This window comes from Danio rerio, chromosome 11, assembly GCF_049306965.1.
Source record: "Danio rerio strain Tuebingen ecotype United States chromosome 11, GRCz12tu, whole genome shotgun sequence".
NCBI lineage: Eukaryota > Metazoa > Chordata > Actinopteri > Cypriniformes > Danionidae > Danio > Danio rerio.
In genome coordinates, this window is record NC_133186.1 from 23,588,051 (window position 1) to 23,603,174 (window position 15,124).

The following is a 15,124-nucleotide window of genomic DNA, read 5'->3' on the forward strand; positions in this document are numbered from 1 at the left end:
TCTTGCAAGAAGATTTTAAGTTAAAACTGAGAGCCATGGTGATTCATATAAATGAAAGTGGAAAAACATTAAGTTGAGTTGCTGGCAAAACATAACTTACAGGCAACACTAAATTAAAACATGATGTTCCTGACTATACCCTGCAGGGACAAGACGCCAACATGACGACATATTGACGTTGTACCGCAACACACCCCCATGTCATGGGGATAATGAATTTTGTTTAGAAATGAAAATCGGGTTGACGTCAGAACCCAACGTCATGCCACTGTCAATGTCCAGCCTAAAAACAACCTAAAATCAACCAATTATCAACGTCTAATCATGTTCCACCTTGACGTTGTGTGGATGTTACCACTATGACATCAGACGCTGGATTTTGGTCACTTTCTAACACAACCTAAAATCAACCAAATATCAACGTCGTTATTGGATGTCAAAATAACGTTGTTCTTAGATCCTGGCTAGACATTGAATTCTGGTCACTTGACATCACGATCTAAATCTAACCTAATACTAACATCTTATGATGCTGTGTGCCTGCTAGGTGCATTCAGAAACTGATTTTTACAAGATTACGTTATAACCATCACCTTTGTTATCAGTAGTCTAGCAATAGCTATAATGCCCATTTAATCGAGGGATAACATTCGAATCGGCTGCACCAGGAGAAAAGGACCCTCAACATTAAAAGCTACTGGTGTCAGTCAACGATAAAGCAAACATTTAAAAAACAAACCTCTTATGCATCTACATCCAAGCCTGCTAAAGACCTGAATGGTGCAGAGGCTAACTTTATATCCACAGAACAGAAAGCAATCCAAAGATGCCTTTTTAAGTTGTAAAGAATTCTGTGTTTTTGAATCTAATGAAGATGGCAGAAGTCAATGATTTATTTTAATGACTTAGCCTAACATGCTTGCTGTTCCAAAGTAATTTAAATGTTTATTATATATTGTGTTCGATTGGGGGAAAAAGTTGTTGTTTTTTTACCCAGACATTTAAAAAAAATTATATATATATATATATATATATATATATATATATATATATATATATATATATATATATATATATATATATATATATATATATATATATATATACCATGACATTGTAATGTTTTTATCCAGGGTTATCATACTGTAAGAATCTTATACTGGAATATTTATTTCTGGCATTCAAGCTTCTTGTTTCCAGATTTAATTTTGCCTGCATTTTATGATCACCCATGACTACAGTTTCTTCCGTATTAGCCTACTTAAGAAGAAAAAGAAAAAGCCACCCACATCTTGGATGGCCTGACGGTGAATTAATAAACAGCCAATTTTCTTTTTTACAAACTCTCCTTTCAATGTTACACCAGCTGTTTCTTTGTAATACCGTATAATAACTCTAACCGCCACAGTATTAGGATCAAATATGGGTCACTGGAGCAGAACCAAGGACTTCGAAGAAAATGCTTGACTTTATTCCATGATCAAAATCCCCACTGTTATCTCAAGCTTCTTATATAACAGCAGGGTCTTGTGAAAGCCTCAAAAGACTTACTGTATTTACATGGTTCATCGTCATCATAATATGTAAAAACAAAGAGACACTGTTTACGCCTTTTTAATAAAAATATGAGCCGTCACAGAATATTTTAATTAATTTATTTCAAAAAGGCCTAAAAGGTAGTGTTGACTCTGTATCAGATGACTGTTGGGAGAGTTTAATCAGTCGTCTTAACTTTCACTGCAAAACAGCTCTTATGTAATCAAAAGAGATGCTGGATAAACACACACATTTTAAACTACAGCAAGGTAAAGACATGGGTCTAGTGATATTTCAATCTAAAGTTGCACATTTACTTTAAATGCAAAAATATATATATTGAATAAAATTCGATGGTCCAGCCTCATGTGTTCCAGTGTATAAAAAATCTCACTTCCTGGGAAACTAGCATGTGTCACGATCACCAGCAATCTAACCCTCATAGATCGCTGGAGAACATTCCCAATGACTACAACTCTGTCTCCATATGAACCACAAGTCCTGTCATGCACCACACATACACACCTACTCCAAGTCTTCATTGATTGAACTCACACAGCTGATGCTGCTCATGCACTCACATATATACAGCTTGCTTTGACACTCACATGTCTGAGTCTTGTTTGGTTAACACACTTTAACATTACAAAAACATTCCCTGATTTAGTTTCCATGTGCTTTGACCCTTGCTTTGTTTTATCGTTTACCCTGTCTGCCACCTATATTGACCATCTGTTTGTTACCTGATGATGCCTCCGGATTTCCTTGTTTGTACCGCTTTGCGCCTGTTTTTGATTATTGCCTGTCTGACCAAAATTTTTCGTAAAACCTGCATAAGGATCCTCATTTCATTGTCACTCGACTCCCTTGTGGTTACAGCATGATCCAAAAATAATACAAATGGCTGTTTTTGTAAGTTGAGAAAACAGTTATTTCTCTTCATAGTAAATACACAGGGTAGCAGACAATCTCTGTCATGCTGTCTTTTGTTTGGAGGCAGTGTCTGATGTTTGAGAAGATGATTGCATTTTGGAAGGTAGCTTTACAAAATCAATCAGAGGATGGACTGGGAAAGAAATTCCTTAATTTACATCAAAATATTCATATGTTTTTGCTTCAAGAGATAATGTGATTGGATAACCAGACTAACCATTGTCAATTAATTTCATCCCACAAATAGGATACTGTGAGATGAAATTAATTGACAATGGTTAGTCTGGTTATCCAATCACATTATCTCTTGAAGCAAAAATACATGCATATTTTGATGTAAATTAAGGAATTTCTTTGCCAATCCTTTATTTATTTATTTTTTTGTTCAAAAGACATCTAAAATATTTTTGTTTGTTCAAAAGACATCTAAAATACATCCAAACCTAGACATCTAGTCTTTGCTAAAACTAGGCTAAATTTTACTGTCAGTGAAAATCGAATAGACGTCTAATCATAGTCCAGTACTAGACTAGTCATACAATAGACAAATTAGACAGAATTCATTCATTCCTGTCTACTTGATGACTAGTCTATTTTTGGACTGTTATTAGACATTTATTGAATTTTGACATCAAATTTAGCCTTGTTTTAGCCATGACGTCTATGTTTGGACATCAAAAGGTGGGATCTAAGTTTATGAGCATATCCTTTTAACTAATTACAAATTTGAATGCATAAATATGCATCTATTTATGCATCTATTTATTCTGGTGCCCCGGGCTCTTGCAATTAGTTTAAAAATTTTCAAATTGAACCAAAACAAATAATTACAATTGGCTTAAGATTGACAAGCAAATTCGGAACACTGCAACCAGCAGAACCTGGGAAGTTTAAACAAATAATAAAAAACTATTTACACTTAATTTATTTGTACTTAACCTCATTTTTATTATTATTATTATTAATTATTTATTATTTGTGTATTTGCACTGTCACCGTTAATAAGTTGCACTGTGGAAATTTCTGTCATGAAAACAAATTCCATGTACTGTATGTGTAAACATACCTGGCAATTCAGTTTCTGATTATTATGCATATTTTTGCATTCACGTGCATCTTGCAGTTTCCATTGAGTGTTTCTTTTAATGCAATAACCTAAAATGTGGATTCAAATAGCTGAAAAGAAGCACAGCTGCTGTGATGTACCAACTAAAAGGCTCTCTTACTTGAATTGAGGGTCTTTTGTGTAGCGTGTCTTTGCCAGGAACCTCTCAGCTAGTTTCTCTAGGTTGCGGGAGTAGTCCATCTCAATCTCTGCCTTCTTGCGGAAGAAGTCCTGCAGGTCTTGCAGGAGCTGCACACGGAGCTCACATTGCTGGTCCAAACACTTAAGCTGCTCCACCAACTGAGCTCGGATCTCTGCCAATCAGAAAAAGAGAAGAAGACACTGAGTTATTACAATACTTCAACGTGGATATGGTGGATAGAGGTGCTTAGAATCATTTTAGAGTTTTGCAAAACTAGCACATTAGATGTTCATTGTCAAAATCTACACTTCATAATTGTTGGCTATGATGGAAAAGCTGAATTTTGCAGACCATTACTCCAGTGTCTTCAGTGTTCTTAAGTGAGAAGTTATTTCAATATGCTAATTTGGTGCTCAAGAAACATTTATTATTATTTGACTGATTAAAATAATATAGTTATATTTATTTAAGTTGTCACTATTATAGTTTTAAAATTAATGAAATTATTTTTTTTTTAAATATCTGTTTAAGGTTTTAGCTTGTTATTATTATCTTCCCCAAACATATTGAAACAACATACGTCTACTAAATGGTTCCAAAAACCATAAAATATACAATCAGCAAGGGTCATATGTGATGATTCCTTATAACTCGTGTGTCTTTATCCTAAGTTACAATTTTCTATCATAAATGAAGTATGCCTCATTTTAAGTCCCCAAAATGTGATCAGTAAGTGTCAAAGATTTTCCTGTAATTTGAAATCAAAGCAGTTAATGTATTCCTCTTAATGTGGGAAATGATTTTCTTTAGAAATTGCACAAAATAAAAAGAGAAGAAGAGAAACAGCTGGTAAATCTCCTCTATGAGTCAAAGTGCATTTCAAGGCACACTTAGCAAATGCAGGAATTCTGCAGAAGTCTATTTTTTTCTATTATTATGCAATGGAAACTCATTTTACATTAAACATCATGATCATTCTGTGATCTAGTTAGAAAAAAAACTTTATCCTCATTTCACAATCCTGTCTATGCTGCTTGAGCCTAGTTCCTCGTTCCCCAAAACAAAGACAAAAATAGCTGTCAGCGAGACATTTCAGTCTTCTATGCAAAAAAGAGCAAGTTTTACAAGTTTTCATAAATTCATTTATTACCACAAACTTGCACAACAACACACAGATATGGTCAGGAGATGTTTTAAACCGAGGTCCGTCACACACTCAGACACACACACATTTATCCAAGCTAATCACTCTTCATGTCCGCTGCATCTCTCTTTCTCTCTGCCCAACATCCGTCGAGCACTCAAGCATGTCTCCAAATTAATTTACTCTCCTCTACCCCGACAGCCTATTGAAATATTGAATTATAATGTTTACGTGAGCCCTTTGGGAACTCTGGATCTATGGATGCACCTACTTTTCCTGCATACTAAAGTGCCAATTAAAAAAAAAAAATGTGAAATTTAGCAGAGCCATTTCATTTTGTATGATTTGTGGCAGCAATACAGAAACCTTCCCTCAAGCAGCATTTTCAGAACAGTATGATTTTATTAATAACGTTTTAAAATAAGCTCAGCTCATTCAGCTCATCATTAGTGTATTTATTTGATCCGAAATACAGTATAAACGGTTATGTGTGGTTATTCATTTTATATATTCTATAAACCCCATACATAAAAAAGTTATACAAAACAGTTTTGTTACATAGTATATTATACAAATTATTTTAAATATCTAATACATTTTATAACTAAATTTAAACCAACTTTTCTTAAATGTATGCATGCATGTGCGTATTTTTTATATACATAATAAATATACATATCACACACACACACACACACTGACACACACACACACACACACACACACTCATATTATGCCAAAACAATCTTTTATTTTGGACTGGATTTAATTTTGCTCCGCATTATTTAAAATATAATTAATTCCTGTAATTTAAAAAAGAATTTTCAGTATTATTAGTGAAACATGCTCCTTCAGAAATGATTATAATATGATCATTTGAGCTCAAGAAACATATTTTTATTTTTATTTTAAAACTTGGATGGAAACTGATCCACTATCACTCAAAGGTACAATTAAAGAATGTACTTTTGTTCATTAACGCCACTTTAAATTCCTCTATATTGACAGAAAAGACATTTAAATATCAGATAAATAGTGTATTTCTGAACTTTCTATTCACTGAAAAATAAAAAAAAAGTTCCCATCAGTTTCCACAGAGCTATGAAACAGGAAACAAAAATGTATCATTTTAAAAGTCATCATTAATAATCAAGTACCAATAATAAATTATCATAACAGAACAGCAAATTAACATATTATAATGATTTCTAAAATATCGTGTAACACTTAAGACTAAACTAATCTTAGAATCACAGGAATAAATGACATTATAAAACATACCGGAATCAAAAACATTAAATAATACTTCACAATAATACTTAACCATCAGTTATGATTGTTTACAGCTCCAAGATCACATTACATTTGATGTTTTAATGCCAAGTCTTGAGTTAGCAGTCAAACCAGTGTTACGGGTGATCAAAAACAAACAAACTGAGAATCAACAGTACCTTTGCATTTCCTGCTATAGAGAAATCGGATGACTTTTGCCTCCATATGTACTAACTATCCCAGAGAGAGAAGCCCGGTGCGGGTCTGACAGTCTCGGGGCGATGAAACCCAACTGTCCCGACTCTATTGTGCTTTTGCGCTGAGAGCACACTTTCAGTCTGACATCACACAGAAGTGGGATTTCCACATCCACAGAGTCAAACACAACAAAGTCACTCCAGTACCAACTGTATGGGCTTTACTCACTTCATGTGACTCGCTGAGATGATTTTTTTTTTTTTACATGACTGTATCTTAAGTCTGCTTAAATAACTACCCAGGCTTTCTTTCTGACATGCCAACATGTGTCAGTACCAATGACACGTGTAATTTTCTGCCCTCTGTATAATTTATGATGGTAGGAGGAAATGGGACTGGTGACGCATCGAAATGCCGAAGCTCTTTAAAGGAGCCCTGTAATTTTAGTAAAAAAGCAAAGCGTCTACAAACACGCACAGGCAGAGTAGGGTCAGTGACACAGGCAGGCATCAAGCATTCATGGACTTAATAGTGCAGTTATCAGCTTAGTGTTTGATATTTACTGAGATGAACATGTTGACACAAAGGAATGTGTGTTTTGATGTTTGAATGGGAATGCTTTAAAATGAAAAAAAAATAAAATAAGGGTAAATTAAGTACATTGGCTTTTCAAATTGTGAAAGAAAAAAATGACATATAAATGAAAATAAAAACAAAATTTACAGCATTTTTTAAAATACAAACATTGAAAATTTAATTAATTAATAAAAAAATAAAACATAAAATATAACGAATTTATGAGTAAAATACAAACTAAATGCCTCAAAATAAGTATTAAATAAAAAATAAATAGCAAAAACTAATAGTATTAAATAAAAAATATATACCAATGAATAAATATAAAAAAATAGATATAAATACATATTAAACACTAAATATCAAGTCAAATAAATAGAAATAAGAATAATAATAAAATATTTATAAATATTATTATATTTGTTATAAATTAATAATAATTGAAAATGAATATAAAATAATAATTTAACAAAATTGTATTAAAATAAAAAGACTTAATAAATAAAACTAAAGTTATAAAATAATAAAACAATACATAAAAAATTAAAAATAAATCATTTATAATAAAAATGTGTACAATAAAACAAATTAGTATATTAAAAATACTACAAAACATAACATCTAATAAACAAACTAAACATTCTTTCATTCTGCTCTCTAAATACTGGTTAGAAATCCTAATTATATCTCAATTACTTTACATTTGACATTTTCCATTCATCACAGTAGAAGTAATTCATTAAATCATGCAAAAGGAGAATGATAACTAGCATTTATCTATAAATGTGCTGTATAGCTCATTTTTGGCTGATTCACATCTATCTAAATTACAGTAATAGAGTGACGCTCAACTTATTGTAGCAGTATGTGTTTATTCATGTCTATGTGCAAACCAAACCGTCTCTGCCAGGCCTTGACAAAATGTTAAGTGAAGGACATGAACCAACAGGGAACCATTTCAGACTATAAAAATTAGGCATGGATCTAATGACAAGCAAGACTATACTAGATAAGTCAAACATAATCTACAAGTATAATTTAAACAGTTTCTGCTAAATGCAATACAAGCTAGAACAAGCATATGACTTACTAAAAGTGATAGTCACTCCTCTATATGTAGAGAATAAAATGGCACAGTATAATCTAACCACATTCACAAGGAAACTCAAGTCAGATGTTGTGAATTTGTCTCAAGGGCTCATAAAATGTTTCCTAAAAGCCTGAGAAATGCTGTGCTACCAATTCTCTGGCTATCCTGCTGCTCTACAAAATCCTTAAAGTGGCACACTACAGGCAAAAACACAGTTCAATTTCAAGGTAAATGTCAATTTTGGGCTTGTCAGACACTGTCTTTATAGTCTAATGTCTAAAAAACACATTTCGATGTCTCATCTCCTGTCAAGCTTAATCATTTTTGTCTATACATTCAAATTCATATAATTGTAATGTATTTATATATTGCATTTATATATTATCATATTTTTGTCTCCAGCACTAAATTATAAATTTCAACTTTTTTAAAAATTTTAATCATTTATTCATTTATTTTCTTTTCGGCTTAGTCTCTTTATTAATCTGGGGTTGCCACAGCGGAATGAACCGCCAACTTATCTAGCATATGTTTCTACGCAGCGGATGCCCTTCCAGCTGCAACCCATCTCTGGGAAATATCCATACACACTCATACACTACGGACAATTTAGCTTACCCAATTCACCTGTACTGCATGTCTTTGGCCTGTGGGGGAAACCGGAGCACCCGGAGGAAACCCACACGAAGGCAGGGAGAACATGCAAACTCCACACAGAAACGCCAACTGACCCAACTGAACCAACCCAACCCAAGCATTACCAACTGCGCCACTGCGTCGCTCAACAGCACTTACAAACAACAAACTTCACAGTTTTATAGACCATTTTGAAGGATGTAAACAAAAACAATGGTCCCAGCGTATTTCCTGTTACATTCTTAATTCAAAAAGAGCCACATATTAATAATTCATGTTATGATGGCTGTTTTAACATTAAGTTATGATTGAATTGCCTCTTGTTACAGCTATGAAATAGTTTGATAACAAGCAGGAAATGTTCACGGGCCAATGACATCACCGCATTGAAATGGTCTATAGTTTGGGTTTTTAGGAATGGGATTTGATCATTAACTGAAGGTATTATATTGGTATACTATATACATTTTATTCTACAAAAAAAAAAAAAAAAAAAAAACTGTGAATATGTCTTTTTCTGGCTGCTATTGATATTTTTATAAAAATAATTCTAAATATTGAAGCGGACATCCAATGTTCAGATATTTGTGAACATTTTTCAATTAATGAAAAATAATACAAATGTAATTTATAGATTATGTATTTGTATTTTAAACATGCTATTTTAGGTAACATATAAACTATATATTTGTGATTCTTAATTTAATTAATCAACAGAGAATAACGTGTAGTGTTGTTGTGTTTTTATTTTTTATTTTTAAATTCACTTGTAGTGTCTTGCTGTGAAAAAAACTAAAGCAGGAAAGAGCAAATGTACAGACAAAAACAGAAATTCTTGCTCAAAATAGCGTACTTAAAACTCTCTTTAGCTCCATGTCCACCTCCAGAAGCCGATCTGAACTCTTTTTTGTTGCGCACTATGAATTATTAATTAACCAAAAGCTCTTCAAGTGAATTGTGTCCTTTAAAAACATTCACTCAGTCCTTGGGCCAGAAACATACTCTCATATATAAATATAAAAAATGGGAAACTGTGGCAATCCTTAGAACTCAAGGAAACAAATGCCTGTGTGATTCAAATGGATGCCTTTATTATTATTCAGGGCACTAGTTATAAAAATGTATTTGGTTAAACTAACTTTGTTAACTTGACAAATGGCCTGATTTGTGAATAAAAAATATTGTATACTGAGTTGCTGCCATGTGATTGGCTAATGAGAAATTTGCATTAAGCAGTTGGACAGGTATACCTATTAAAGTGGCAAAATTAATTAATTCAAAATTGATTATACAATAAATTGTTTCAAGCTACTTTAAATGTCAATAAAAATCACTTTGTTAAACTGTAAAAAAAGGAAAATGCAATGTTTTACATCAACAACACATATACAGCACACACAGAGAGAGTGCGAGATTTACTACTTCACTGTAATTCTAACAACTTCAGTGATTTATTTGTACTAAAGAAAGAGTGCTTGTTTTTCCTTCTGAATAAACGAACAACTACGACTGACCTTGAGTTTAGCGGCCAGTTTGATTGAGGATCATTAGTTGAGCATGTCATAAACATTAATGTGACACGAAACATTAAACGCTCTTGAAGTAATCAGACAGCAGTGACTCCTGCCTCCTTGAGTGCACATTTGCTGAACAAGCATTATATAATAATATAATTTCATGGCTACACGGTGGCGCAGCTGCTGGCAAACACTCATCGGGACCATCATTACAGGACAGTGTTGGGTAATACCTGCTGGTCCCCAAACAACAATCATCAGAGCGACCTGCTGAGAGAGATCTGCTCAGTCAGGGTATTACACAGCCATGCATTATTGATTATACTGTCGCAAACGAAAAGGAGTGGGGCAGGAGAGAGCAAAACAGATTGACCGACAAGCTGGCACTGGACAAAGGACTGAAAGATAATCTTGGCCAGAGAAACACACTGTGTGTTGCTTGTGGATCAATGGCAAGTGAGGGAGACTAACAAAAGAGAGAAAAAAATAAACTACATATAATTTTAAAAGTTTAAGTAAGAATTATTAACCCCCCTTTGATTTTTTTTTCTTTTTTTAAATATTTCCCAAATTATGTTTAAAATGTAAAATTTTCACAGTGTGTCTGATATATATATATATATATATATATATATATATATATATATATATATATATATATATATATATCAATATATCAATATATATATATATATATATATATATATATATATATATATATATATATATATATATATATATATATATATATATTTGTTTTCTGGAGAAAGTCTTATTTTTATTTTATTGGGGGGTTTTTTCTTCGCTGGAATAAAAGCAGTTTTTACATTTTTTAAGAACTATTTTAAGGTCAAAATTTTTAGCTACTTTGTGCTAAACTTTTATTCAACAGATTACACAACAAACCATCATTATATTATAACTTGCCTAATTACCCTAACCTGCCTAGTTAACCTAATTAACCTAGTTAAGCCTTTAAATGTCACTTTAAACTGTATAGAAGTGTCATGAAAATATCTAGTAAAATATTATTTACTGTCATCATGGCAAAGATAAAATAAATCAGTTATTAGAAATTAACTATTAAAACTATTATGTTTAGAAATGTGTTGAAAATATCTTCCCTCCGTTAAACAGAAATTGGGGGAAAAAAATAAACAGAGGGGCTAATAATTCAGGGGGGGGGGGGGCTAATAATTCTGACTTCAACTTTATTAACTTAAAGTACACTCAAAAAAAAAAGATTTTTGCTGCTTGTTCAAACTGCTTATTTAAAATGAGCTAAAACAACACAAATCAAGTTTTCACAAGTTGTTTTTGGGACAACCTAATTGTTCTATGTTGAATCTACTTAAATTATTATGTAAACTTAATCATTTTAGGTTGGGACAACCTAAATGAATTGTGTAAAACAATGGTCTCAAACTCAAATGGGCTGTTTAGCTCCAACCACCTCCAACTCACACCTGTTTAACAGTCTTTTGTAGACTTGAACACCTTGATAAGATGTTGATTAGAGTTGAAACAAAACTGTGCAGATCTGCGGCCATCCAGGAATCGAGTTTGAGACATAGATCGAGTTTGTAGAACCATAGATTTTTAACAGTGTATTCACCTTATTCTTTGGGTATAAGCGGGGCACCTATTTGAATCTTTTTGACTCGAGACTTCCGGTTTCATTCACTTCCTTTTGTTTTAGACGTTAACAACAGCTAATTCTGCTGCTTGATGTTGCAAACTGACATTTTCTCATTATATCATTCTGCTTTGTCTGTATAATCATCCAAACACTTGTTTGTAGAGCAAGTAGTTTGATCATTTTCTGGGGTCTATTTTTCCTAGTCATTTCTCCCACAGGCAGCTGAATCTTCTAAAACAATCGCAAAAATGAGCATAGTGCAGCATTGAAGAATAAGGTCAATACTACTAATCTCATTTATGCGTTAGACAGTTTATTTAATGTTGTCATAAATGTTTTTTTAAAACACTATTATAAAGTAACAAACTACACTCAAAAAGACCTCACTGGATGAACTCAATGTAATTGCGGGCAGGATTTACATGAAATAAATTTGATTAGCACCAACTTAAAAAAAATAATAATTACGCCATTAAATGCAATTGAGTTGGTCCAATGTGGTTTTATCAAATAAAAGTTTTAATCCAATTGTATTTTTATTTAACTTAAACTCAACGGTCTGATAATATCATGTAGAATATGTGTCGTACATTTTAAAGCCTCTTTGTTTTATTTGAAGTTATCCTAAATGAACTAAAAGAGACATTTTTAAGCATATTTCATAAGTTTCATATACAGTTGATTGCGACTGATCTCAAAACTCATTTTAGGACAGTTATTGCTCACTGAGTAAAGCAACAAACTGCATTTTTGCTTATTAAGCTGCCAACACCTTAAGCATGTGTGCTTCTGTAAGGTGGTAATCCCAAAACTCAAAGCATTACATGAAAATCTTTTATATCTTTAAACTAAAGATTTAACTCTAACAAGTCTTTCTACTAACTTTAAATATCTATAAAGATTACTTTTATTGTCAACATTTCCCTCTCTTAATTCAATCCCATGCAAAGATTGTTGGGAACTACAAATCCTCTAACCAGGTAGTTGAACCAACACAATTCCTTCATGTTGTCCCAACACAAAACACTTAAGGTAACTTAAGGGTTTACAAATTTAAGTGGACTGAACATAAAACAAAGAAACTGAGCAAAGAAATCACAAGAATTATGTTGTTTTAGCTCATTTTAAAAAGGTAGTTTGAACAAGCAGCAGTATTCATTTTTTGAGTGTAGGATGACTTTTATTTTTTTATTTACATTATTTATGCATTTTGTATGAGTGTTTGTTTATGTTTATTTTTATGACAGTAAAACACATCCTTATTACTGTAGGATAGCCTTTCAATCAAACACATGCATTATTTCTACCTTATCTGCGTTTTTAAAATAAACTGAATAACAGATCTGAATAACAAAACTGAGTGTCATCATTGCCACATGTACTCTGAAAAATGCTGTGTAATCTAATGTGTGCTTGTTAGAACTGCAGTTTGATGGCCAGTGTGCATCAGTAATCTGATGGTGTCGTCTCTTCAAGGCCAAATCAATCCTCCTCCCCTCCTCATCCCAGCTGTCACTTTGTTCATTTTCCTGAGAGCATCTCAGTCGGCTCCCCGAAAAACCCCACCCCAAATCTGTCATATTTCATTACAAGGCCTGGCTAAAGGCTCCAAACTCCAGGCTCGTCGCCAAAGCTTTAAAAGCAAGGAGATCGAAATCACCAGGAGGTCGACGGTAAGACTGCTGTTCTTAAAAACAGAGGCCGTGCTTACTGTCCGCAAACGCCGGGGTGCCGTGGGATGAACAAGGCCAGATTAGTGCTCATAGTGGCACTATAATAAAGCCTCTGCCAGTTTAAGAAACACACTAAGGGAACACGAAAGTGGTTAAAGTGTTGTGAATGCGAAACAAGACACAAACAGCCCAGAAAGTCTGTTGTTTTAACATTAGTCATTCTCACACAGTTGGGAAGTAGATGTCTGAAGTTTTCACCAGCAGGCAAACACTCATTCAGACACTCGTAAATTAAAGACACAGAACTACACTCCTCATGTGCTTTGGTTTTCCGCCGCTCATTTCATAGCAGATGACAAACATCTCAACAAGTTTCAACCTGTCAAACTGAAAGTATATCTAATTCAAAAGTTGGTTAACGACTTTTAAGAGTGTTATAAAGACTTTGCTAAAAATATAAAAACTTTTTTAAAATAATGTGAATTTATGGACAATATGGACTGAATTCACCATAATCAACAGTGGGATTTCCACAATTTTGATTTGAGCTCAATTTTCTATTAATTTAATTGACAAAAAACTATTTTTTAAAATATCTTCCTTTGTGCATCATGAAAGAAAACCATACAGGTTGATGTATGAGCAAATAGACAGAATCTTTATTTTTGCTTCTACTACCACTTTTATGGGCCTGATGATGTTCATTCATTCATTCATTCATTCATTTTCTTTTCAGCTTAGCCCCTTTATTAATATGGGGTCGCCACAGCGGAATGCCCTTCCAGCTGCAACCCATCATTAGGAAACATCCATACACTTCCTAGGCCTATATATTTAAAGTGAATTTGAACAAAGAAATAAAATCTGACCAAAACTTAGTTGGAGAGGAATTTATTTCAAAAGATTAAAACTGTCCTGAAAAGTTCACCTCGTAAACATATTTAAACTATCACTGGTACAAAACAGGTGGGTGTGGTTAAGAATCTGCGCCTTCTTTAAAAATAATAGAAAAACTTTGCTTTAAATATATCAGGCCCGTGGTATATTTTTCCATTCATTCATTCATTCATTTTCTTGTCGGCTTAGTCCCTTTATTAGTTCGGGGTCGCCACAGAGGAATGAACCGAAAACATATCCAGCAAGTTTTTACACAGCGGATGCCCTTCCAGCCACAACCCATCTCTGGGAAACATCCACACACACATCCACACACACACTCATACTCTGCGGACAATTTAGCTTACCCAATTCACCTGTACTGCATGTCTTTGGACTGTGGGGGAAACCGGAGCACCCGGAGGAAACCCACGCAAAGGCAGGGAGAACATGCAAACTCCACACAGAAACGCCAACTGAGCCAAGGTTCAAACCAGCGACCCAGCGACCTTCTTGCTGTGAGGCGACAGCACTACCTACTGCGCCACTGCCTCGCCGGTATATTTTTCAAATGAATAAAATACTAAGTGATTTTAAAAGTGGTCATTCTCAAATATTTTCCTGAGTATATATAAAATAATGAATCTATCAATAACAAAAAAACTCAACCAAAAATCACTGCACATGTAGACCTTTATGTCATATTAAGCTTTTCTAGTAAACCCTCTAGAAGAATTTTCCTTCAGCAGATATTGTAAGACATGTAGATAAAGCTTTGATAATTATT

General features: G+C 33.3%; 1 protein-coding gene across 6 annotated transcripts in view; it reads right to left on the bottom strand.

Moving 5' to 3' along the window:
- The window catches only part of srgap2 (SLIT-ROBO Rho GTPase activating protein 2), a 181,332-nt gene that overhangs the window by 86,176 nt on the left and 80,032 nt on the right, over positions 1-15,124 (bottom strand). For 4 of the 6 annotated variants that reach the window (XR_012386792.1, XM_073915896.1, XM_073915898.1 and 1 more), the window contains 1 exon segment: positions 3,696-3,888. Coding sequence is in view for 4 of the 6 variants with exons in the window: in XM_073915896.1 (XP_073771997.1) it covers positions 3,696-3,888 (193 nt within the window). In the remaining 2 variants the exon portion in view is untranslated. 6 annotated transcript variants of the gene reach the window in all.